The sequence below is a fragment of the Temnothorax nylanderi genome, unplaced genomic scaffold (genome assembly GCF_030848795.1).
Source record: "Temnothorax nylanderi isolate EJ_2023f unplaced genomic scaffold, tnyl_v1.0 TNYL_tig0071_pilon, whole genome shotgun sequence".
Taxonomy (NCBI): Eukaryota; Metazoa; Arthropoda; class Insecta; order Hymenoptera; family Formicidae; genus Temnothorax; species Temnothorax nylanderi.
Window position 1 is genome coordinate 214,992 of NW_027249133.1, and position 23,616 is coordinate 238,607.

General features: G+C 36.6%; 4 protein-coding genes across 8 annotated transcripts; 2 read left to right on the top strand and 2 right to left on the bottom strand.

Moving 5' to 3' along the window:
• Nucleotides 1-2: 2 nt before the first annotated feature.
• Nucleotides 3-4,568, bottom strand: Fest (wurstfest). Its single transcript, XM_071708720.1, has 6 exons — nucleotides 3,295-4,568; nucleotides 2,456-2,755; nucleotides 2,022-2,146; nucleotides 1,826-1,943; nucleotides 1,045-1,211; nucleotides 3-518 (listed from the first exon to the last, which is right to left on the bottom strand). Exons 1-6 carry the CDS (start codon nucleotides 3,502-3,504, stop codon nucleotides 293-295), a joined length of 1,146 nt encoding a protein of 381 aa, XP_071564821.1. The 5' UTR covers nucleotides 3,505-4,568; the 3' UTR covers nucleotides 3-292.
• On the top strand, nucleotides 2,666-11,935 carry LOC139773906 (prostatic acid phosphatase). Of its 4 annotated transcripts, none has more exons than XM_071708715.1 (8): nucleotides 2,666-2,800; nucleotides 7,200-7,301; nucleotides 8,333-8,415; nucleotides 10,125-10,223; nucleotides 10,296-10,535; nucleotides 10,728-10,913; nucleotides 11,040-11,372; nucleotides 11,663-11,935. In XM_071708715.1, exons 2-8 carry the CDS (start codon nucleotides 7,247-7,249, stop codon nucleotides 11,840-11,842), a joined length of 1,176 nt encoding a protein of 391 aa, XP_071564816.1. In that variant the 5' UTR covers nucleotides 2,666-2,800; nucleotides 7,200-7,246; the 3' UTR covers nucleotides 11,843-11,935. The 4 variants fall into 4 exon arrangements, with proteins under 4 accessions (XP_071564816.1, XP_071564815.1, XP_071564813.1 ...); XM_071708714.1 differs by having other exon boundaries at nucleotides 2,728-2,800; nucleotides 7,100-7,301; XM_071708712.1 differs by lacking the exon at nucleotides 2,666-2,800 and adding an exon at nucleotides 5,678-5,775 and having other exon boundaries at nucleotides 7,100-7,301.
• On the bottom strand, nucleotides 11,872-16,900 carry LOC139773900 (probable ATP-dependent RNA helicase DDX23). 2 transcript variants are annotated; one of them, XM_071708702.1, is made up of 10 exons: nucleotides 16,773-16,900; nucleotides 15,616-16,251; nucleotides 15,151-15,483; nucleotides 14,600-15,022; nucleotides 14,291-14,417; nucleotides 14,079-14,202; nucleotides 13,489-13,604; nucleotides 12,975-13,235; nucleotides 12,606-12,780; nucleotides 11,872-12,396 (listed from the first exon to the last, which is right to left on the bottom strand). In XM_071708702.1, the coding sequence occupies exons 2-10, from the start codon at nucleotides 16,191-16,193 to the stop codon at nucleotides 12,173-12,175; spliced, it is 2,361 nt and encodes a 786-aa protein (XP_071564803.1). In that variant the 5' UTR covers nucleotides 16,194-16,251; nucleotides 16,773-16,900; the 3' UTR covers nucleotides 11,872-12,172. The 2 variants fall into 2 exon arrangements, with proteins under 2 accessions (XP_071564803.1, XP_071564802.1); XM_071708701.1 differs by having other exon boundaries at nucleotides 15,151-15,486.
• Nucleotides 16,901-17,161: 261 nt separating this feature from the next.
• On the top strand, nucleotides 17,162-21,809 carry LOC139773905 (fatty-acid amide hydrolase 2). The gene is made up of 9 exons (XM_071708711.1): nucleotides 17,162-17,604; nucleotides 17,997-18,205; nucleotides 18,378-18,604; nucleotides 19,138-19,467; nucleotides 19,686-19,978; nucleotides 20,198-20,293; nucleotides 20,455-20,613; nucleotides 20,754-20,936; nucleotides 21,165-21,809. The coding sequence occupies exons 1-9, from the start codon at nucleotides 17,581-17,583 to the stop codon at nucleotides 21,252-21,254; spliced, it is 1,611 nt and encodes a 536-aa protein (XP_071564812.1). The 5' UTR covers nucleotides 17,162-17,580; the 3' UTR covers nucleotides 21,255-21,809.
• Nucleotides 21,810-23,616: the final 1,807 nt, after the last annotated feature.

A 23,616-nucleotide genomic window follows, 5' to 3' on the forward strand; every position in this document is an offset into this window, starting at 1 on the left:
TAGACAAGACAATTTAATTAAATTACTAAACTCTAGTAAAATGAGATTTGAGAGTAAATCTCTGAACGTAGAAGCGCGGACATGATTAAAATGTTCGATGTAATGGTCTAGTTCGCTCTCGTTTAAGACCTCAATGAAAGATGATCTCGTTTAACTTTCGTCATACATTTAGAGCGTCACGGTCATGGCACACCAGGTCGTGCTCAGGCCCGTTTGGCAATCGAAGCTGGCCATATTCGTCGATGCTCTTTCGCAGATAAACCATAAGCGAGAAGATTCGCAAACTCTTGTCTTAATAAACCTTCAACTGATTATTATCGTCGAATCCAGCGCTGTGACCCGCGTTTCTCACAATGAAGCTGGTGCCGTCGTAATGCATGCGACGCTCGCCACGACGTACAAACAGATGGGACGTTTGTCCCAAGGACGCGGTACAGTGCAGGAAGGGCGTCGTCAATGAAGCCGTCCCATTACTGGGTGATGTACGTAGTTGATACTTATTGCTATTTCGTGCAATCCTGTTGTACAATGGAAAAAGAGGAATAGATTAAGAATATTAAAAATTAAAAATAATTTTAGAAAATAAAAATTAAAAATAATTTTAGAAAATAAAGATTAAAAATAATTTTAAAAAATATTAAAATATAACAAACAATTGCTCTTTGATGCAGCTAATCTGTTCAACATAGAGAAACAATATTTCACCCAGTTGTACACATGTATTATGTATTATTTTTCTTTTGTTTTGATAAAATTCGTTTCAATTACATTGATCTAAAATTAAAGTTTGATTAATATCAAGAGAGCCTACAATTCACATGTATAGATAATTTTAGGATAAAATAATAGAAATAATATATCTTCCGTTATGTAAGAAATATTATAGTTTTTCTGTTTTTAATTACACAATAATGGGATTTAAGTAAAATTCGTTGTTTTGATTAAGTCTGTACTTTATTTTAACTTTTTAATCGGACCTCTTCCTGATTTTTTTATGCTTGAATTTCTGATTTAGATTCACGTGAGTTAGGCTTTAGTTGATACCTGACAAGGCCATCGGGAGTCTGGGATACTCTGACGTTGTTAATAATCCAATTTTCAACACCCTCGTCGGTTTGCCAGTATTGAGCTGTACTGAGATGCGCCGCGACTTCCTGCAGACACGCCGGTCCGTGACGAGAGCCCGAATAAAAGACACTCAACGAAAAGTCCTACGAGTTATTCGTAAAGAATTGCAAAAAGTTTACTACGTTCTTCATCAATCATGTTTTTTTTCTTTTATAATCTCTTTCATAATCTTGCATAGGTATTCGAGATAATAATTTAAAATTATCTGTCTCAATCATTAAATATGAATCGACCATAAGGTAATGAATTAATAAACGTAGCGATATTTATAAGAGGAAAAATTTAGTTTTGCAATAAGCTTTATATGTGTAATGATTTTTCTTATGAAAATTGAAACTAATTTCCTATGAAGAATATTCATAAGTAGCAGATTATGTTTCAAGATAAATAATACGATAAATCATTTTTAACTAAAAAGATTAATTTTCAATTGTAAGGAATAACGTAAGATTGTCGATTCGAGATCTTATTTGAGAAATGTTCGAGGTCTGTATAATCGGAAAGAAAGGCCAAGAAACTAGATTGCTTGCTTAAAATATCAGAGAAAAGAATAATTTGAAAGAAAACGGACTTAAATCTAAAGATCCAGGAATCGAAATAATTATACGCGATTTAAATTGGAAGTAGAGCGAGATCTCGAGCCGATCAGTTCAGCAGCGTAAAATAAATCTCCGCTTTATTCTGCCGCTCGCTCTACCTGGCTCATGTCCGAGAAGGAATCCGTCGTCGTCCTGGTCCCAGCTGTGTCCACGAGGTAAACAAGGGCGCATTGCTCCGACGTGAAACTGACCCCCTTGTACCACATCTTTGCGTATCTGACAGAACATGCCGAGGATTAATTAATCAAGAATTAATTAGCGATTGCTTAATTCAGCGATAAAATTTGGGCCAACTTGTTATTGCCGTGCGTGTCGTGGGCGACGATCTCGACTCGGGAACCGTACTGATATATTCTGCCGTTGGGATGCAGCAAGGCAGCAGCTGCTCCGGAGCCGCTCAACGACAGGACAATGTTATTCTGTAATAGGAAACAAGACTGGTTTCGACTAGATAGATCTTGATAGATCTGGCTTCAATCTGGATTTGACTAAATCCTTCATCTCACGATTTTACGTAACTCTGTAGAGAGAAATCTTTTTAACACTAATTCCTCAATTAAAATTTATTGCTCTTTGTTATTAATGGTATATCTCTAATTTTTAGTATAATTTTAAGTATTTTATTAAATATTTTATACCTAATGTATTTTTATTCAAATATTTCATTTTATTATTAATAATATCGCGAGTATATAAATATACGAGAAAATGTTTTTATAGGGAGCCACCTTGAAGTTGATGACCCTGACGGCGCGGTCGATGGTCATGTCCACGCGTATCCTGTTGTGCAGCCTCAACGATATGGTACCATGGGGGGTGGCGACGGCGCCGCCGACACCGACGTCGGCGTCGTGTTCTCGCCAGTTCTCCGCGTAGATGGAGGCTTCTTCGGCCGCGTAATAAGGCCCGCCGATCGACTTCCTAGCCTGCCGCCAGATTGCCGCCGATCCCGAGTACGCGGTTGCTCCGCCCAGACCGCTCCATTGTTCGGCCGGGGGCTCGAAGTACTTGGACAGCTCGTTGTATCGCTGTAAGGTCGCCGGAAGACGAGCTTTAATCATCGAGGACACGAGGTCACGATAAGAAATTTCTATACGTTATATTTTAAGATTTCTACAATGGCCTGGGCAAACGTGCTTTCAATGTCCCAGAAGTTTTGCAAAGAGTCTTCTTTTGCTTCTTTTTCTTTATTACAGTCTTATCTTATCTTAGCGCGTTAACTGTAATAGCAGAATTCTTATTGCTACGTGTCGAATTCTAAGTAATCTTGTATGCAATGAGTGATTGTAGAACATATAAAACAGATTTTTGCAAAAAATTTTGTAGTATTTTTTTTTTTGAAAAGGATATAAGTTTGCGTGTCTTGTCGGTTTTACTTCAATTAATCTTCAATTATCTTTCTAAAGTATACGACCTAAATTTTTCTGAATTTACTTTATATCTATTTTGATGATCTTTGTTAACTTCTACTGACGGAAGTCTCATTGTAAAACCACACGCGTCCTACGCTCACAGTAAACATAAGAGAGATTAAGACGAAGGACGAAGCTCAAGGATTGGGCTGTACTTGAAAATTGGAATCCTCGGGTTGAGGATGATAATTGTGCGCCGTGTAAAGAGATCGAGGTCGCATGGCCGTCGTCGAGTTCGTATGATTTTGTATCGTTGTCACGGAGTATGACGGCGTTGTCTGCATCGTCGGCATGACGAAGGACTTATGTATCTCCTTCCGGAACTCGGTGCAGGTATTCGCCATTTCCTTCGCCTCAAAAGACATACAAATCGACACTCGTTTAATTTTATTTGGATGGAAAATGGCACGACGTTGTCTTAAAAAAAACCTTTTTTTCTCGAAAAGATTAAATTTTGGAATTCTTGGAGTCTCGGAATTTCGTCATAATTGTAAAAATCTCGATTCAAATTCCTGATCGTCTAATAACTCTAATAAATGATCTCGCGAGCTCTTCTCTCTCTCTCTTCTCCGATTTAACAATCGAGAAATTTTAGGTTTTCGGGAAGTCAGATTGTGAAAACCAAAAGAAAAAGATCGTACGATTATATTACAACGGATTGCGAGTGAAATTTATAAATGGCAAGAAACGCAAGAGGAGGAACAACCGCGAGTGAAAGCGAAGAAACACACTTTGGAATCGCCGGCGGCAGCGGCGGCGGTGGCGGCGGCGGCGGCGGCGGCGGCCGCAGCGGCAGCGTTCTTCGACTTCTTGCGCCGGGACTTCCGGTGCTTGGTGACCGCCGCCTGGCCGGCCTCGCTTGCGTGATCCACGGTTGAAGCGATTTCGGATTCCTCGGGACGGTTAGACCGCGTCTCAGCGCCGCGTAAGCTTCAAGCACGAAATTCAGCACGGGGCGGATTGACGCCGCGCTGACAAGCGAGCATCTCGGTCGCCCTGGCAATTCATCGGAAGAACAGCCGATGATCTGTTCACGACAGACACCGAAGCCTTCCATGGCCGACGTGGGTCTCCGCTCGCGCGATGAAGAGAAAAAAGGATAAAAACACTAAATAAAAGATAAAATATTACTCTTCCGATCGAAGAGCAATTTTCAGAATTGTGCGAGATTCCGATCTTGCAACTTGACGATCGAATCTTCGCGCATTGTCGATTTGGGCATTGAAAGAACGCAAAGACTATACTTATATTTTCTATCTTACCAGAGCTCTCTTGCACGTCAATTGATAAATCCTTACATAAAACAACTCCTAATTATCGTGATTATCGTGATTATCGTGATCGATTATCGATCATTTGCATAAGTAGTTTTGAGTTCTTGAAACTCATTGATATGCAAATTGAAGCATGCATTTTCATAAATTGATGCATGGAAAATCATAGCAACGACTCGACCCGAGGATAACAGTTCAAGAATTACTGACTTTAATTAATTGAACTTATTATTCAAGGCTTAATTGTCCACATAATTAATTATGGTTAGCACACAGAAAGAATTAATATAATTATAATTAAGCGGAAAAACGGCAGAAAAATCAGCACAGAAAGTGATAACTTTAGGAGAATCATCTGGAAAAAATAGGGAAATAAAAAGGGGATAAAACGTTATTTTACATACCTACTGGCTTCGGATGTTTTTTTTTCGTTCTCACAATTACGTATCGAAATTATGATCAAAAATTTCATAAATTATTGTTTCGTGCGAAGAAATTGTGCAACTATATAGTCGTTATACCGACTAAACAGCAATTTTTGTTTAACTTAAACTTCCTATCTGAATCTAACAATAAGAGAGATAGAAACCAAGTGTCTCCTCTTAGTTCTTCATATACTTGCACTCATATCTTGTGCATATTACATAATACATTATTACTTGTGCTTGCCTTGACACTTTCAAATAAGCTTAAATGGTTTCGTCCTTTTCGTCATATCAGATATGTCACAGTAGCTTTCTTAATTTCTTTTGACAATTGTTTCCTGGGGTATTATTTTTCGCAACATATCCTGTATTTTCCGTATCCCGTTATTTTCCATATCCTATATTTCCTGTACTCTAAAGATTTGTATTAATGTGATTAAATTGTTTATCAATTTAATTGTGATTGTACTATTCTAGCGTAGCTTGAGATTGCGTTTCAAGACCGACAGCGGCGCGTAGTTTGCTAAAGTGAAAAAAATGTACATTCTAGCGTAGCTTGAAATTGTTCACGCGAATAATATTATTAGGCACAAAAGATCCAGTCCGACCGTATATAATCGGCACATTTCCTATTTACTTGATTGTTATCATAAATGGTCGTGACTCACTTAGTATGAAAATTGTAGTTTTACCGGCCACTGCGCCAAGTTATCACACAAGGACATTAACGTGCACTATACGCATAGTTAAAAATTTCCATTCTTAGCGAAAAAGCACCTCGTTTTTCAGAGTTGTATATCTATTCAATTATATTGTCTCGCATTCGACGTAGTCACTTCATTGTAAAGTCGTTCGTCGAGTCAGCAAGTCGACGAGTCTTCAGCAAAATTATTGAACATTTTGCAAATTCTTTTTCAACCTTCTGTGTTTTGTCCACGTACGTTTTGTTATTATTATCAACTTGTTATCATGTTGCGCTAACGGGTGAGCTTTTTTTAACAGCACAAGATTTTTGTGCATATGCGCAAAAATATTGCAAAAGTTAGAATATGATTATGATACATTTCTTATCTTTGTCACAATACATAGATTATCGTAAATCCAATGCAAATTCTCGACATGTTTGTGATACAAATTTCTAACATATTGTTAATATAAATTCTAAATAGGATATACTTATATTTATATATATAATTTTTAATTTTTCAATTTACAATTTTTTTTAAGTATACATCATATATATAATTTATAAATATACATATAATACATAATATAATAAGAAATATATTTTTTGATACATTTATGTATCATATATTATATAGTTAGATTTATAATTAAAAAATTGTACTGTAATCTGTATAAATTTTCTATCTAATTAATTGACATATTAGTTAATTATCTCAAGAAAAGTTAATTTTGAAGATCTCGTATCATCGTAATTTCTTTTAGCATGGCTCCGCGATAAACCTAAGAAAATAAAACCAAGACGATAATATTTTCTTTACGTTGCAAGAATTCTTTAAAAAATGTTGCTCACGTCGCAAAATACGCACGTATTACGTACGTAATTACGCTCATTTCATTTCATATTGATTAAAAAGAAAATAGCAGAAATTGGTTTGTTTGTGCATGATCGTAACTTTAAATTGACAATTAAATAAATCGAAGGATTAATTGAGAATAAATAATAAGAAATAAGGAATTATATCAATAGGAATAGTATCGAATTAAAAAGGTTTAATGTTTTGGATAGCTGTGAATATTGTGAAAATTTTAAATGTCATTATATAGTACAAGATTATATTATAATTTATTTATAATTTAAAGTAATTTATAATATTTAAAATTTAATAATATTTAACTAACATTGAGAGAATTTCGCATATGTAGATTATGGTACGAATTTTCAATAGACGTATAGATTGTTAAATATTTCGAGTTCAGATCTAAGGAATTAAGAATATCTTCAAGAATTCATCATGATCCAACTTTGTGATAATTCTTACTTTCGTAAGCTCTAGCACGACACTTTACTTGCGCGCGTATATTATTACATGATTTTTCGCTTACGCAATATGACAACAACGGGGAATTAATAAAACAATCGGAATATTCACAGGAGAAGAAAAGAAAAATAGAAAACGGAATATTTATGATTTCGTTGAATATGCAACTCGTTGATTCGGTGAATTGATAATAAGACGTTGACAATTAATTGTCTACAGATTACAAGCTCTAAAAGCGAATTGCTTTTTCCGCAGAGAGAGGGGATGCCTGACTTTATCTACGCGCACGTGTCACGGATCTCTCCCAGTACACGATCGCACACGTTCGCATGTGCTTCACGGTCCTCTCTTGCAGGTTTATTTGTGGACCACTCAGCCCTTCTGGTCCGCGATTAATTCGGCATGATCCCCTCGGCGACAGCTCTTCCTCTTTTCGCGCTACTCACGCTGACGTTAGGTAAATCAATTCTTTCTCTCTCTCTCTCTCTCTCTCTCTCTCTCTCTCTCTCTCTCTCTCTCTCTCTCTCTCTCTCTCTCTCTCTCTCTCTCTCTCTCTCTCTCTCTCTCTCTCTCTCTCTCTCTCTCTCTCTCTCTCTGTCTCTCTTCCTGTCGAAGTTCCTCTTCTTTCGAATTCATCTCACTCTATGCAGAACTGTAAAAAAAAAGATCCTACGAATGTTGACGTTGTCAATGATATAGCCTATTATTAAGCACATAAAGAGGTAAATGTAATTTAATATAAACGTAAATGCGTCCCTTTTTCTCATTTGCGATCTTTCAGATATGCAGGAAGTGAGTTTCCGTGTTTTTTTTTTTTTTTTTTCTATCAGATGTAGAAATTGCTTATAATCTATTCTATTATAAAGATATAAAATACATACCTGAGAAAAACTCGATTCTCACACTTTTAGACACATGTATTTGAAGCATTATAATTTAAATTAAAAATTCTTTGTTTCCAAATCTTTTTCTAGAAAAATTTTCTTTACATAATTTTTATATAAACTTTATACTAAAAAAAAATTGTTCATTTTGTGTACTATTGAATTAGAACATTTTTCAGAAATACTTCAGAAAAGTTCAGAAAGTTTACATCTCTTCTAAAATTCTTTATACCGTGCGTACCAAAAGTTCCGGAACGACCAATTATTTCAGAAAGTATTGGTTTATTGAAAAAATGTTTCAGATAAAAGTTGGAAGGTTCAAAGGGGTCAATAAACGATCTTTTATATTTTAAGTCCGAGGCCTGTGTTGGGCCCAGTAGGGCTTTAAACCCTCTAACTTTTATCTGAAACACTTTTCCGATAAACCAATATACTTTCTGAAATAATTGGCCGTTTCGGAACTTTTGGTACGCACAGTATATAATATCCATATATGCTTTCTTTTTCTTTGCCTGGCTCAATTTTCGAGATATTTGATTGGATTGCTTAAAATAGCGCATCCTTTGCACAAATATAAAATAAAAATGCTATTTTTAAATTTTAGGATTACCTTTGTTCTCCAAAGTTACGGATACGGAAGAGGCATATCACAAAACTAAGAAGAATACTTTGCGATTAGTCATAGCGGTATATACGTATATATATTAGAATTAGATAACAAAAGTTTCATTAATATTATAGCAACTTTTACGCTTTCTCAAGTTCTAAAACTTTACATTTTAGAAAAATAATTTTAAAAAGTTCCAATTTCATATAAACAAGCACGATATAATTCTAGAACGTTACATAGTTTTTTATTAATCTTTATTAATTCAGTAGATAGTTATGAAATTGTAGTAACAAATAATAAACAAAGACTACAAATAAAAATGGTACTAAATATCAAAATAACAAATTTAAAAAATAAATAATTTTGTTCATAGAACATACATTTTCGGCCATTTTTGAAAGCATATAAAAGGTTAAAGCTCTCGCATAAACAAACAAGAGAAATACAGGCAAATGAGAGCCGAAGCGCCGATTAAAAGGTGACAATTATATAAATGTATTTAAACTCCGAAGACACACATACATACGTTTCGGTCCTTCGTTTGGACCACGGTCTTAGACCGTGGTTTGGACCTTCTTCAGTGACGCAGAAACAAAAATTAACAAACATGCAGTTACGCCATCGTCAAACAATAAAAAGTCGCAATTCCAGCCACGCTGCCATTTCCGTAGGGTCGGCATTGCAAAAATCCGTTGGTCGACAGTACGTCGTCGCAATTCGTCAAACAAAGAGGGACGATGCAATTTCCCGGGGCGACTGTTGCCTTATTTAAGAAAAAGGAAAACATTTCAAAATCTGAATAAAGATCAATCAGAAATCAAAAACAACCAGTATTACCTGACAGTCACCACGTAGAAATTAACGGACATCGTCGCTGGAGCGCAAATTATTATTTTGTTTACTATATTATGTACAAGTCACGTCGTTATTGCAGGTCCAAACGAAGGACCGAAACGTATGTATGTGTGTCTTCGGAGTTTAAATACATTTATATAATTGTCGCCTTTTAATCGGCGCTTCGGCTCTCATTTGCCTGTATTTCTCTTGTTTATTTTTGAAAGCATTTGACCCCGGTTTCGATTTTCATTTAATTCGTCATTTAATAAAATCATTATTCGTAATTAGTATAATTGCAACTTTATCTCGATCATTAAAATCATTTTACATTAATACAAGCAATATTCTCATGCATCAAAAACAAATTGTGTCGAGCCATTCTAATAATTTATGATAAAGCTGTGTTCTTTTATTTAATTCAATTTTTATAATTTTTTTCTTCTTTCAATTAATCGATAATAAATGAAATTTATGTATTTTTAGCAGGCAAAGAAAAGAGATTTAAACAAGATTCAAGCATCCCATCGCGTCTCATCAATTCATGCCGCCTCATAGTCATTCTCTTCAAAATCAATGACTTCGCTCATAAAAGTCGGATGAGCAGATAAATTGTATTTGCGCTGGGATTAACTTTATCAAAGGATAACAATTCTCTGTATGTATCCTCTTCGCTGCAGTTTTATAAAAAAAAAAAAAAATGATAACCCAGATCTTTTTAAATCACTTGACCAAACGAGATCTGCTATCTATTGAACATATTTCTTATTTTATTGACTTTTATTAAATGTGATCACAATCATTAAAGCTCACCGCGTATAACGTAATCAAACAGCTCAGAATTCTTCAAAGTCAAAAGTTATTGTGTATCCTTTGTGGGGATGACTAAATCGATCATTATCATTGCTACAAAATTAATGTCGCGTGATATGTGAGATCTTCCTGTTTTTAGGTAATAAGACATGGAGAGAGGGCACCTGTGGATACCTATCCAAACGATCCCCACATCAACGATTGTATGGAACCCTATGGTTGGGGTCAGCTGACAAATGTAAATATTCTGCTTCCTGTTTTTCAAAAGAATCTGTCTTACGGATCGGACTTAACTGCAATTGATTACTAGAAAGGAAGGAAGAACCAGTACGATCAAGGATTGTTCCTGCGGAAGCGTTACGATAGCTTTCTAGGCTCAATGTATGATCCCGACGTATTCTATCTGCAGTCCACTGCTGTGGATCGTACGAAAATGTCGGGCATGGTGGAGGCCGCTGCTTTGTGGAAACCTAGCGAGAGCCAGTCGTTCAAACCTAATCTACCTTGGCAACCAGTCACACTGTTCTATCAGGAACGTCAAGACGACACGGTAAAGCAAATATTTGGCCGGACAAACCGATTCTTCTTAATACTTCTTAACATATATATCAATGCATACAGCGGGTATAAATCGTGTGACGATCGCTTCTGTGATATGTCATAATCCGATATAGTAGAAACAATGGACCGCGAAAGCCTCTCTTGTCGAACTATTGTTATAAACAGTGCATAAATCTTCCAGCTTATGTTAGTGTGGAACACGTGTCCGAGGTACACACAACTGCGCTCATCAGCGAACGACTTGCCGGAAGTCCGGAAGGTGCACGAGGACAATAAGCAATTGTTCGCGGAGCTCTCGAACTTCACAGGCATGCCAATCACGACTGTCGACGATGTCAGCTCGCTTTATGCCACGTTATCAGCTGAGGTAGTTTATTCAATGCTTTTTAAAGCGATTAATCTGCCAGCGCTATGAAATGACTAATGCTGCGTAGGTGTACCCAGCTCTTCGATCAAAGAATTCAACTTTTAATTGTCCGAATTGTCATTAAAGGAGCAAATGGGCTTGGCCTTGCCAGAGTGGATGAAGGACTACTATCCCGATAAATTAATACCCTTGGCCCTGTTCGAGCTACAGCTTAACACATACAACGATGAATTCCGCAGACTGAAGGGTGGTCCCATGCTGAAGAAAATTACCGACGAGATGTTGGCGAGAAAGGAAGGCACTCAGCCTAAGAGGAGAAAAATGTTTATGTATATCGGTCACGACAGCACTATCGTCACCTTGTTGGATACAATGCGCATTTGGTTCAATCAAATACCCTATTATAACATCATGACGATGATAGAGCTGCATGAGGACGAGGGCGAATGGAACGTTCAGGCAAGTATTAATTTTCTACAAGCAATTTCAGTCAGAATTTTCAAACACTTCGGATGTTATTCAAAATCGGGAAGACCTGAAAGTATTAAATCTTAATTAAAGTTTTTGATTTAAGTTTTTTTTAGACATTGCTAAGTTTTTAAACAGATATAATGGTAACGAAAAATGAGCTCTGTGTTGAAAGTTTTAGCGATATCTGTGAGTTTTCTGATAGTATCTCGAATTTCAGTGATTTGATGTTAATAAATAATTCTCAGCATTATTGAACAACGAAAATATCCTTGCTACAGGTGTTTTTAAGAAATACGACTGTTCACGAACCATATCCGATGACAATACCTGGATGCACTGTCGTATGTCCGCTTGACAAGTTCGTGGAGATCCTGAAGCCGATGATACCAGATAACTGGGAGGAGGAGTGCAAGGTCGACAGTTGTAATTATACAACTCCACCTCCGCCACCTCCATAATTATAGAAACTTTCACATCACTGGTCATATTATAATTCAAGTAACTTTATTGTATACACACTGTAAATAATTATTTACATCATTGACATCGAAGCAACTTTTATCTTGTTTCCGTTTTTGGGGGTTCAATTTATCACTAACTTATCAAGAAGTACAAGTCGAATCCTTGAATTCTCCTCTTCTGTATTCTCGAATCTTCATAATTACAGATTTTAGTCTCTATTTATAATCTACACACATGCACAGAATGCTTTATATCCTCGGCAATACTGGGTCTTTGATATTCTGTCCTGATTTCAAGAGTCGCAAAGCGCCTGCCACGAAGAAAGATTAGGCAAAGATCTTCTCTTCCCGTCGCTTCTTCGTAACCACCGTTCCAGGCTTGTGTTGAGCATCTGGATGATTAAGCAATTCCGGCGGGCAGGTTGATATTGGGCTAGCGAGGATTGTTTGCTTAAGATCATAAAACAGGTGGCTGTCATCTTTCGTGCAGAAGGAAATGGCGAGACCAGCTTTGCCGGCGCGACCGGTTCGACCAATCCTATGTGTGTAATCTGTAATGGATAAATGAAAATCCAAATAACTAAATCATAGCTAATCACCAGTTAAGAAAGATTTCATCCTCATTGAGGAAAATTAAATCTTTGCAAGCGATCTACTTAGTTTTTATTCATTCTTGACGGAGAAATTAAAAGCCTTAGCGATCCCGATATTAGTGATTATTTGAAAGAAAGATAAAGAAGACGTCTCTCAAGTAACTTACCCTCAATAGTCTTAGCCATGTCATAGTTAATGACCATCGATACATCCTTGATGTCAATACCTCGACCTGCAACGTCAGTGGCCACCAGAATGTCTTTGCTTCCGCCCTTAAGAGATGCCAGAGCGTACTCTCGCTGTTCCTGGCCTTTGCCACCGTGTAGAGTACAAGCGTTGTACTAAAATGAAACGAAGCAAAAAGGTATGTTAGAATATTTCGTTTCGCAGTTTCAACACTAGTCCCAAATGATCTCTTAATGGTAGATTTCAGAAATTTGAGAAACCGAATGCTACAAATTGGAATAAAATCCGTCGCAATCGCAGTGAATTCATAAACGATCGTATTTATCACTTTCAAATTTAAGTTACGTACTCCTAATTTTTCCAAGCCTCTCGCTAAGACGTCCGCGCCCTTCTTTTGATTGACGAATATGATGACAGGCGGCTCGACACCTCTGCTGAGTATCTCCATAAGTTTCTTTCGCTTGTCAGCTTCTCCCATTATATGGACTATCTGTTCGGTGCGTTCTGTTGGCTTACCGACGCTGCCGATATACACTACCGCCGGCCTCCTCAGGTAAGTTCTAGCAAGTCGTTCCACAGCCGGTGGCATAGTGGCGGTAAACATCACCGTCTAGAAGCGAAAAATGATCATTGATCATCGGTAAATTAATCATATAAATTTTATCGCTTTTTGATTCCTAGCAAATGTAAAAATGCAAATGACAAGATGCTTTTTTTTAAGACAATTGTCTTGGACAACACCAGATTCAAAATACTGAGTTACTTGATTGCGAATCACTTTTATTCACATGGCACAACAATTATTTAGAGCAAGAACTAAACATAAAATGAACAAATGTAATAAACTTAAAAATTCTTTGTACCTGTCTGTATTTCTTCTTTGTATTGTAGTTGGCTAAAAGTTTCTCTTCATTTTCTGCGTCCTCATTATCCGGCTTCAAATTTGTCACAGGCATATACTCCAGAATTTTTTGAACGTCTAAAAGAATTACCGTCTTTTTAATAACATTTTATACTGTTGTACATATAATTGTATAATAAAATATTTAATCTTTTTACAAAAAATATTAACGTAAAATCTGTCTAATTAATACAATACTCGTAAAACAATGTTAATTGTAATTAATTACAAAAATGACAAGAAAATATTACGTCTGGTCAAATTGGAAGACAGAAAAATATTAATGAGTCGAATAGGCAAATTTCAATTTTTTTTTTTTAATTGTAGAACATTAGCAATTTATTATTGTGGCGGCCGCGTGTGCCCCTACCAAAAATGGCAGCACACTAATTAACCGCGTTTTCTCGCGAGCGCTCGACCGCGCCGACTTAAGTATATAAACAAATTCGACAACAAGATTCATTGCCCCGATCGACGCTCCTACCGACGAACTCATCGGACGACAAGAGTTAGGCGGGCATATACCCCACAAATTATAAATGCTCGGAGTACCTGGTTCAAAACCCATGTCTATCATCCTGTCGGCTTCGTCCAGTACGATATAAGTACACTGATTCAACACGAGATATCGATTTTCTAAAACGTCTATTAATCGACCAGGTGTAGCAATAACGATCTAAAAAAAAAAAAAAAAAAAAGGTTTTTAATTGAATACTTTAGAGTAGAAATCGATAATAATGATAATAATACATTGCAAAAATTACCTCACAACCCATTCGTAATCTAAAACCTTGCTCCTCCCTCGACAGACCACCTACGACCACAACAGTTCGGATGCCCAACGGTTGACCGAATTTGTTGGTCTCTTCTTCTATTTGTTGCGCTAACTCACTGTAAAGTAAACACAAGGAAATATTTACTTATATGGATCAAGATGTACCTCATAAAATTTAGGTGATTAATCGATTCATTAATATTAGCAGACTAAATATTTTACTTGCAATTTTAAAGAATAAATACATTTTACGTAACTAAAAAGAAAACAATATTAGAACTAGAGAAACAATCGGTACCGAGTGGGTGCCAAGATGATACTGTAAGGTCCTTGGTCCGCTTCCTCGAGTCTTTCGATTTTTGGCAAGCTAGTGATCCACAAAAGCAAAGGAATCAAGAAGGCTAGAGTTTTTCCAGAGCCAGTTTCAGCAACGCCGATGATATCACGATTCTGCAGGCCGATAGGAATAGCCTGTCGCTGAATGGGCGTGAGATCTTTATAACCAACTTTATCAATGATATCTAGGATCTCCTTTGGGAAGCCAGACTCCTTCCAAGAGCGTATTGGGTCGGGAATGCGACCACCTTTTATCGTGATATTATAGTCTTCTCTGAAGATACGCCAGTCACGTTCAGTCATCTCGTTCAAGGCCTTTTCGGACCAGTGTCGGTCATCCCACTTTTGCTTCTCCTCCTTCCGTTTCACTTTCTTCAACCTCATTCTTAAAATTACAAAAATACATGATTTATAGTAAACAGTTCTCATAATTAGTAGTGATAATAATATAACATAAAATTGATTGAATTTGACTTCAATTTAACCAAGAATTTCTATTGATACAAGACTCACTTCTCTTGCTCCTTCTCAGCCTCGGTGCGTCTCTTCTCTAACAATTCACCATAAAACTTGCTCTGATCCCGCTTTTGTGCTTTAATATCGATACCCGCAAGGTTGCCTCTACCGAAAAATTGCACTTGGTGTCGCTCCTTGTAAATGTTGTTATAATCCACAGAAGTGTCCTCTGAAGTATCCCAATCAAAGACAAATTTTCTATCGTTCAACCGTCTGACTCGACGCTTCTTTTTCACCAGACCCAAATACCGCTCCTTGATAGCCTCTACTTCCTTCTCTTTATCCTTGTCCTTAATATCTTCGTCGCGCGAGCGTTGTGCTTCTCTCCTTCTACTAATAAAAAATATATTTTTTAACATTCTAGCAAACGGTTTGTAAAAATAAATTCTATACTATCTTTTATCTTGGTATTAAAAATATATATAACTTATTATATGATACAATTTTAAATCTTCTGGATACCTGTCTCTATCGTCCCATTCCCTTTCCTTGCCAGTGTGGATACCATCACTGTGGGGTAACAACTTGCGCTCTTCCTCCTGTTGCCTCCTTATCGCTTGTACCTCCTGCTGGCGCTTCTCCAATGCCAAGGCCGCCCGTTCCTCCTTGGTAAGAAACTTCGGTTTAGCTCGAGCTTCCTCCTCCGCCTTCTTCTTGGCCAACAGCTCTTCCAGACTCAACGGCTCCTTCTTTAGCGCTGCCTTGGCTTTCTCCTCCGCTTCCTCTTCCTCTTTCTTAGCGTCGCCCTTCAGATCCTTCTTCGAGTCGTCTTCGGCGAGCGTCGGGCTACCCTTGCGCTTCTTCTCATCCTTGGATCTGTCCTTACCATCCCGACGTTCCCTCGAGCGCTCGCGATCCCTCTCTCGCGATCTATCACGCTCCCGTGACCGTTCCCTCGATCTCGACCGCTTCCTGTCCTTCTTGCGATCCTTGGACCGGCTCCTGCTGCGCCGACGGTCGCGTCGCTCCCGATCGCGCTCGCGCTCCCGCTCGCGATCGCGCGATCGGCTTCGCCGCGTGATCTTCTTGTCGTGCGGCATTCAGGTAAATAGATAAGTTCAGTTCAGGCAGACGAAAGTAAAATTGCAGTAAGCAGCACTATGAAAAATTTCGTTTGTTAAATTAATAACTCATTAATAACTCATACTGATACACTAACATTACAACAAGTCAATTGATATAAAGAGAAAGAAAGTGGTTTAATAGTTAGTTCGTATTTTCATTTAAAATTTTGCGCATCTTTTTTCTTACTCCAAACTGTGATTTGTGAACTAAACGAATATAACCTCACTTTTTAAAGATACGTACGAGACGCATCTTCAACTATATTAAAAGGATAGGCAAAATAATATGATAGGAAAATAGCACAAACATAAAGGTCAAGCAACGTTGTGCTATATAGCTCCGGGACGGAGCTGAAGGCACTAATTTTCCCTCATCCGAGGGAACTAACCTAAAAAAAAAAAAAAAGATACGTACGAGGTCTACGTTTTATAGCGGACCAGTGTATGTACACATTCTTTCTCTCTTTCTCAGTAAGTAAAGTGAAATAAGTACATATGCTTAAAATTTAGCGAAAGTGAGAAGGAAAATTATAATAGTAAAAATAAAAAACAAACCTATAGTAAGTGCTCTGGTAAAAGATTACGCACGCTACACACACAAATTCCAGTCAACAATTGTGTTCGAAAACACTTGACTACTGCCAGTAAAAGAGGTGAAGTTGGCAGCATTGCGCTGCACTTGGCTGCGTTTCGGATATTCCTTTTATCCATTTCTGCTAATCGCCAATATATATATATATTGCAAATTTTGATTTATTTTATTTGTTTTTAGTTCTAAAAATTAGAAAAAGATAAAAAGTAAGTTAATCCGGATTAATCTATCACAGAGAAAGTTTCTCGCTCTGCTCTAACTTGTTGCACTAGTGTGTACCAGTTCAGAAAGTTCTTCGAAGAAAGAACAGACGGATCGAGCAATATATCGAACGATGCAATCTTTGTTGTATAATATTTACGACATATACACTATGTACAGGCGTACAGCAGTCAGCACTACTCAGCACATAAAATAATAGCCTTACTCAGCAATTCCATAATTGTGAAACGTGGAGTGCATTCAATAACGTTAAGTAATTATTAGGTTGCGTTAAACGACCTCCGGTAGTTTTTCAACATGATGACGTGTGAGAAGTGTCGTCGTTCAAGACAATTTTTTTAATTGAAAAAGATTCGAGCCAGACGAGAAGAGAGACGTGTAGTACCGAGCTCCGAAGAAACACACATACATAAATACTTTTGAAAAATCTGAATTGTTTTTTTGAGAGTGTTCAATTGTGTATGTGATCGATTCTACGTGATTTTATAAATAGATTCCGTCGATACACTTGGTTGGCCACTTTTTATCTTTCGCCGATTCCACGAAACCATGTGCACTTCCGTGAAAAATAAGGTAAATTCAGACTTCCTGTTATGTTGATATAATTAAGATAATTATAACTTCATATCGTTTCTAATGTCTACTCTCGAATCGTCTTACAATTCTCGTAATTTGCAAGAATCGATTTTACAGAAAGCGATCGATTTATACATTTTTCGTTTATTTAAGCCATATAATTTGTAAAACTGTACTCACTTTGCTCATCGAGTTGCATTATTTTTTAATTACTCAATATAATCTTTTAGAATGCTATTTAAAATTTTAATAGCCTGACCTACTTCTAACAAAATCTATATTGTTCGGACAATTATATTTTTTACTATGAGTTTATAAAGACCTTATAATATTGTTTCGATATTACATAAGTATTTTTATAAGTTTAACATAATGCAATTTATATACAGGATTCTCCACAATCCCAGGATACGTTGCAGCTTATCAAAAAGTTATGCTGGGACCTCTTGCGATGTATAATCGTGCAGTTGCATTTCCTCTTCGACAGTATCGTAGACCTTGCCTTTGGCATCTACTATGATAAGAAAGCAAAGAAGGTGCCACCAGTGAAGAACAAGTTACTGTTGGAAAGTGCTGTTTCTTTAGCAGAGAAGATTAGGTAGATTAGTTATCAATCCTTTAGTCAAATCAATGACAAAGTATCATTAACTAACACATCGATTGGTATCTTTTCGATTGGTATCTTTTCAAATACAGCTTTGCCCAAAATTGAATTTAGATAGAGTATGTAAAAGGAATACATGCTTATGTTCATACGTACTTTGTTCTAGAACGAAGGAAGCTACATCGGAAGAGATTGTAGGGGCTTACATTGAAAGATGCAAGGAGGTGAACGGTTTGATAAATGCAATCGTTGAAACTAGATACTCTGATGCGATTGAAGAGGCAAAAGCAGTGGATGCCACGATAGAAAAATGTGTAGATCTGGAGAAAATAAAGATAACGCAGCCATTTTTGGGAGTACCTTTTACCACGAAGGATAGCAATCGAGTTAAAGGTATGACCGTAGCAGCATGGAAATATTCAAAATTTTTAGTTTAAGGCTTTTCTTTTGAAAAAGACACGTGAAATTGAAACTATCGAATTTCAAGCTTTAGGAATTTGATAAGTACTGAAGGTTGACAAATATATAAGTATTTTTGTTTTATTAAGCTTTACTTAAATTTATGAATTTGACTCAATGAATTATGACATGACAAAGTGTACTATTTCTTTTTTGTTTTTGTCTTAAACAGATGCTGTTGTGCATTTTATATCTCTACAGAATGATATTTAAAATCTGATATCAAAGTCTTAAACTTTTTATGAACAATGATTAAGCGACATGTGACGATTGAATTTTTGTTTGAATTTATAATAATATATAATCAACACGATTTTATGCATAACAAAAAATTTTAAAAAGCAACTAATTGAGCATAAATAAGTGTCAGTACATTTGGAAAAAAAAAACAGAATGATCAGTATGAACGCGTAATAACTCACTTAAGAGTGCAAATTTAATTAAATTATTGTTAATTATCCCATTAGGTTTAATCCATTCCTTGGGCTTGCCTTGTCGTCGTAATCATCGTGCAAAAGAAGATGCCACAGCGGTTCGTTTCCTCAAAGAGGCCGGTGGAATTTTAATTGCTACGACCAATGTTCCTGAGCTCAATTTATGGTGTGAATCGAGGAACAATCTATATGGACAGACAAATAATCCTTACAATATCACTAGGACAGTTGGAGGCAGCAGTGGGGGAGAAGCAGCCATACTATCGGCGAGTGGTTCTCCATTCTCCGTCAGTAGTGATATAGGAGGTTCCATAAGGATGCCTGCGTTCTTTAATGGATTGTTCGGTCACAAGCCCAGTGAAGGTCAATCTTATTAAATATTATTGCTTCTGTAATTTCAAATTGATATAATATATCAATCACGCTCTATTCATTTTCAGAGGAAATAGATTAGTATATGTGATGTTTTTTACAATAATTACAATGAAAAAAGTTTCAAATTTTATTTGTAGCATGTTATGTGCAATTTTGAAGTAATTGGTGATTAATAATAATAATAATATTACTATCGGTGTTATTAGGATTGACTCCAATGGCTGGAATCGGATTGCGCGAGAAAGATTATGTGGATACTATAGCAGCAGTTGGACCACTCTGCAGAAAGGCTGAAGATCTGATACCCTTTATGAAGGTACTAGTCGGTCCTAACGTGACTAAATTAAAGTTAGACGAGCCGGTGAATGTAAAGAATCTGAAAGTGTTCTATCAAGAGAGTTCTGGTGATCTTAGAACGAGCAGCGTAAACGGAACCATGCGAGCTACATTAAAAAAAGCGGTGCAACATTTTAAAGAATTAACGGGTTCTGCAACGAAGGTAGGGATCTATAGATCTTGTTACTTAATTTTAGAAAGTAGTTGGAAAAGAGTTTGTTATATTTCTTTTCTCTCTTTTCTTCATCTCTTCTTTCTTTTTCTTCTCTTCTCTTTCTTGTAAAAGTTGTTGTGTTCTAACAAGAAAATTATCGTTTTTAAGTTTCTAGCTCTAAGTTTGCACATGTAGGAAATATATATTACTGTGTTTGGAATATTACAGATTAAAATACCAGGTTCTGAGTACAGCTACAAATTATGGAGATATTGTATGAGTTGCGAGGACATTAATTTCAAGCTGAATATAACGGATCGAAAGGTGAGGATTAAATTTAAATTTAAAGCGTTACAACACGAGCTTCGGGGCAATGAAATTTATGTAAATTAGAAATGTTTAAAGTCGATATTCTGCAAGACATATATCTTCACTACATTTGCGTCATATCTTTGATTCTCAGTTCAAAAATATTTACTTTGCAGTATGTCGCTAGCGCGAATGGAGAAATTTACAATCTACTCACTGGAAACTCACAGTTAACGTTGGCTGCTATCATGAAATTAATAGATGAGGATATTTTACCGCGGGAGAACGCCGAATGGGCAAAGAGTGCCACTACAAAAGCGAAACAATTCTTGGCGGTAATTATCACGAAAGAGAAATTAGATATATACATAAGATGTACAAGAAAAGAATTCAAAAATTGAAGAATATATCGACCAATTCTTGTGTGAATTTCTATGTGTATCGTTATATATTTATCGTGGAAATTATTCCGCAGGAGAAATTGGGTGACAACGGGGTATTGTTTTATCCTTCGGCACCATTTCCCGCCAATTATCATTATTCCGCATATCTGAGGCCCTTCAACTTTAGTTACTGGTGTCTGTTGAATGCTTTGCGGTTTCCAACTTGCCAAGTGCCACTGGGCTTGGATGAACAAGGCTTGCCAGTCGGTATTCAGGTGAGATTTTTAAATATCAGTATAAAGATTTTAAAATTCACATTCGTACTCTATATTTTTCATTAAATATTCATATTTTTCAAATTTTATTTCACGGCTGCATGCTATCGGCGGACTGCATTGTCTGTTAAAAAAGTATCTTTCTTTGTTTCTAGCTACCTTTAAATCATTATATTATTATTATAAAATGTTGCGAATTCTTAAAACTCGTATTTTCTATAATTGAAGGTGGTAGCAGCTCCGTACAATGATCATATATGCTTTGCGGTGGCTAAAGAACTTGAAACAGCATTCGGTGGTTGGGTTCCACCATCATAAATCTCAAGGTATATACATCTTTTTATTAAAGAGAATTACGTTCGGTTATTACTAATGTGTACAATCGGTTATTACTAATGTGTATAATCGGTTATTACTAAGTTTCACACGAAGCATGTATAGGATATAAATTAGGCTGTGGGAATATATAGAAGCGTTATATAGCGCTAATATCTGTTGGGATATATTTCTTAATTTATAACAAATTCTATATAAAGCGATTCTTCTTACGTATATATATTTTTCACATTCCACCGAGTAAAAAGAGAGTGAGTTGGATGTAATACGTTAATTTTGAATTTATACTTTTTTACGATTTTTTAATTACTGTGTACACATACACACACACACACATACACACACACAAAATCCTTTATTAAACTAGTGTATTGTTCTATTATTTTATGTACACTCAAACAATTAACGATTGTGCATTGACTAAAGTAACTTACACATATAACATATGCAATGATTATGTAACTAAATATACAATAGTACTTAATAATTTTAAGAAAATGTTGTGACAGAAAATAAAATGATTTTTTCAGTAAAAGATTTTTATCGAGAGGTTTGTATTATATTTCTCGAGTGTCAGAACTTATGTAAATTTTCTCAACCTATTCTTGACTTTTTATAAAGTGTTATAATAGTTAACATAAAGTACTTTGAAAATAAGGATTAAGAGTGATGGTTAATGAGGATTAATAAAGATTCTCTGGAAATCGTAAAATATAAAAAATGAAAAGTGCGTGGAAAATGCATTAAAAGTTTCTCGGAAATTTTTTCTTTTATACCAAATGTAAGTTCTTTTTTTCTGAATCACAATCAGTTTTAATTAGCACCATTCTTTAAAAGGATAATTTAAAAACGCCCTTAACATTGACTAATTTAATATATATCGGAAATATCTCGCGGCGAAAGAAATCCTAAATCCAGGCGTGAACGCCTCGCGCCGAGAGGTTTTTCCCAGCTTCGGAACTGGCTCACGCTCGTGTTCACGCTCTCGTTGGCCTCCTCGCCTCTCGTCGCGACGATAATTGGGTCGCGATACGCCGCGCCGCGTGCACGCGACAAGAATGTATCCGCCGCGCTGGTTGCGCTCGTGTCAAGCTATCCGTGTCAAACTATTTAACCACTTAAGAAAGTTAACCATTTAAGAAGTCCGATATACAGTTAGAGAAGAGCGGCGCGGGCCCCGATTCTTCGGGCCCGCGCGGAGTTTCCTCATGTCGATCCGACGTGACGAGCTGCTCGGACAACAGCCATTGTGGATGCTGGCCGGTGCACGGCGTAGAAATGCGGATGAAAGAATTTCATTCATGAAACCTCGCGAATACCGCGCTTATGTTTCATTGCGCGCGGACGAGCGCGCGCGCGCGCGAGAGCGAGAGAGAGAGAGAGAGAGAGAGAGAGAGAGAGAGAGAGAGAGAGAGAGAGAGAGAGAGAGAGAGAGAGAGAGAGAAAGGAAGAGGAGAGGGAACGTTATATAAAGCGGGTACGTAAAACGAGTTCACCTGGTTCACCAGGAAGAGCGCGCGGCCACCGTTGAACGGCCAGTCGATATGGGCCATCGATTATCGCTTATCTCGAAAGAAGAATCCGGGTGAGAGAAAAGCGGATCCGTTTGATTGGTGTGCCGCTCGACCCAATATTATCGGTCATCGATTAAAACGCATTTTTTTTGTTTTCTCCTTTTTCTTTCAATGTCTTCATTGGCTGACCTCTTGCACTCCGCGTCTCAACTTCGAGTCCGTTTGTTACTTACGTATTTGATGTTTAAGCTCTTTTTGCACATCACCGGCTGATATTTAATATTCAGACGTAGCGAAGTTCGGCGCTTACCAGCGTTTACGAACATTTTCGGAAATCATTCTCGTATCGTATTGTCGAGATTTTATTACGCCGAATTTATTTAAAGATTAAATAAGAGGAATAATATAAATTGTCAAGGGAATTTTCCAGCGTTTAAGAACGCCTTCGCGTTACCGAAATATGTTAATCTGAATTTATTATTTAAACATTAAAAAAAGAAGAATAATAAATTGTTAAGAAGAAATTGCCAGACATCACTAGATATACTAAACGTAACTCGATATCGAATGTTGAGAATAAAATATTCCAACTAAGACTCGAGAGATTTGAACTTTACGAACAGTTTAAAATTAAAGATCGCTTGTCTATTTTGAAGAAAGAGATCTAATAAATTGAATAGTTCGAAATCAAAGAAATAGGTTCGAGCTTCAAGTTCGGTCTGAACGGAGCTAAATATAAATAACAATTACTTAATGCTTAATGGATCGAGTCGGACATTCAATTGTATATACTAATAGTAGTAATAGTTCGGGTACTAAGGAAAACTTGA

Coding starts and splice junctions, on each gene's coding strand:
- LOC139773905 (XM_071708711.1), top strand. CDS start 17,581: ATGTGCACTTCCGTGAAAAATAAG. Junction 17,605..17,996: donor GCACTTCCGTGAAAAATAAG/GTAAATTCAGAC, acceptor ATTTATATACAG/GATTCTCCACAATCCCAGGA. Junction 19,468..19,685: donor CGGTCACAAGCCCAGTGAAG/GTCAATCTTATT, acceptor CGGTGTTATTAG/GATTGACTCCAATGGCTGGA.
- Fest (XM_071708720.1), bottom strand. CDS start 3,504: ATGTCTTTTGAGGCGAAGGAAATGGCGAATACCTGCACCGAGTTCCGG. Junction 2,756..3,294: donor CCGAGGATTCCAATTTTCAA/GTACAGCCCAAT, acceptor GCGACCTTACAG/CGATACAACGAGCTGTCCAA. Junction 1,212..1,825: donor CCTTCTCGGACATGAGCCAG/GTAGAGCGAGCG, acceptor AATAACTCGTAG/GACTTTTCGTTGAGTGTCTT.
- LOC139773906 (XM_071708715.1), top strand. CDS start 7,247: ATGATCCCCTCGGCGACAGCTCTTCCTCTTTTCGCGCTACTCACGCTG. Junction 7,302..8,332: donor GCTACTCACGCTGACGTTAG/GTAAATCAATTC, acceptor TTTAAATTTTAG/GATTACCTTTGTTCTCCAAA. Junction 8,416..10,124: donor CTTTGCGATTAGTCATAGCG/GTATATACGTAT, acceptor TCCTGTTTTTAG/GTAATAAGACATGGAGAGAG.
- LOC139773900 (XM_071708701.1), bottom strand. CDS start 16,193: ATGCCGCACGACAAGAAGATCACGCGGCGAAGCCGATCGCGCGATCGC. Junction 15,487..15,615: donor GAATGGGACGATAGAGACAG/GTATCCAGAAGA, acceptor ATTTTTTATTAG/TAGAAGGAGAGAAGCACAAC. Junction 12,397..12,605: donor CATGGCTAAGACTATTGAGG/GTAAGTTACTTG, acceptor TATCCATTACAG/ATTACACACATAGGATTGGT.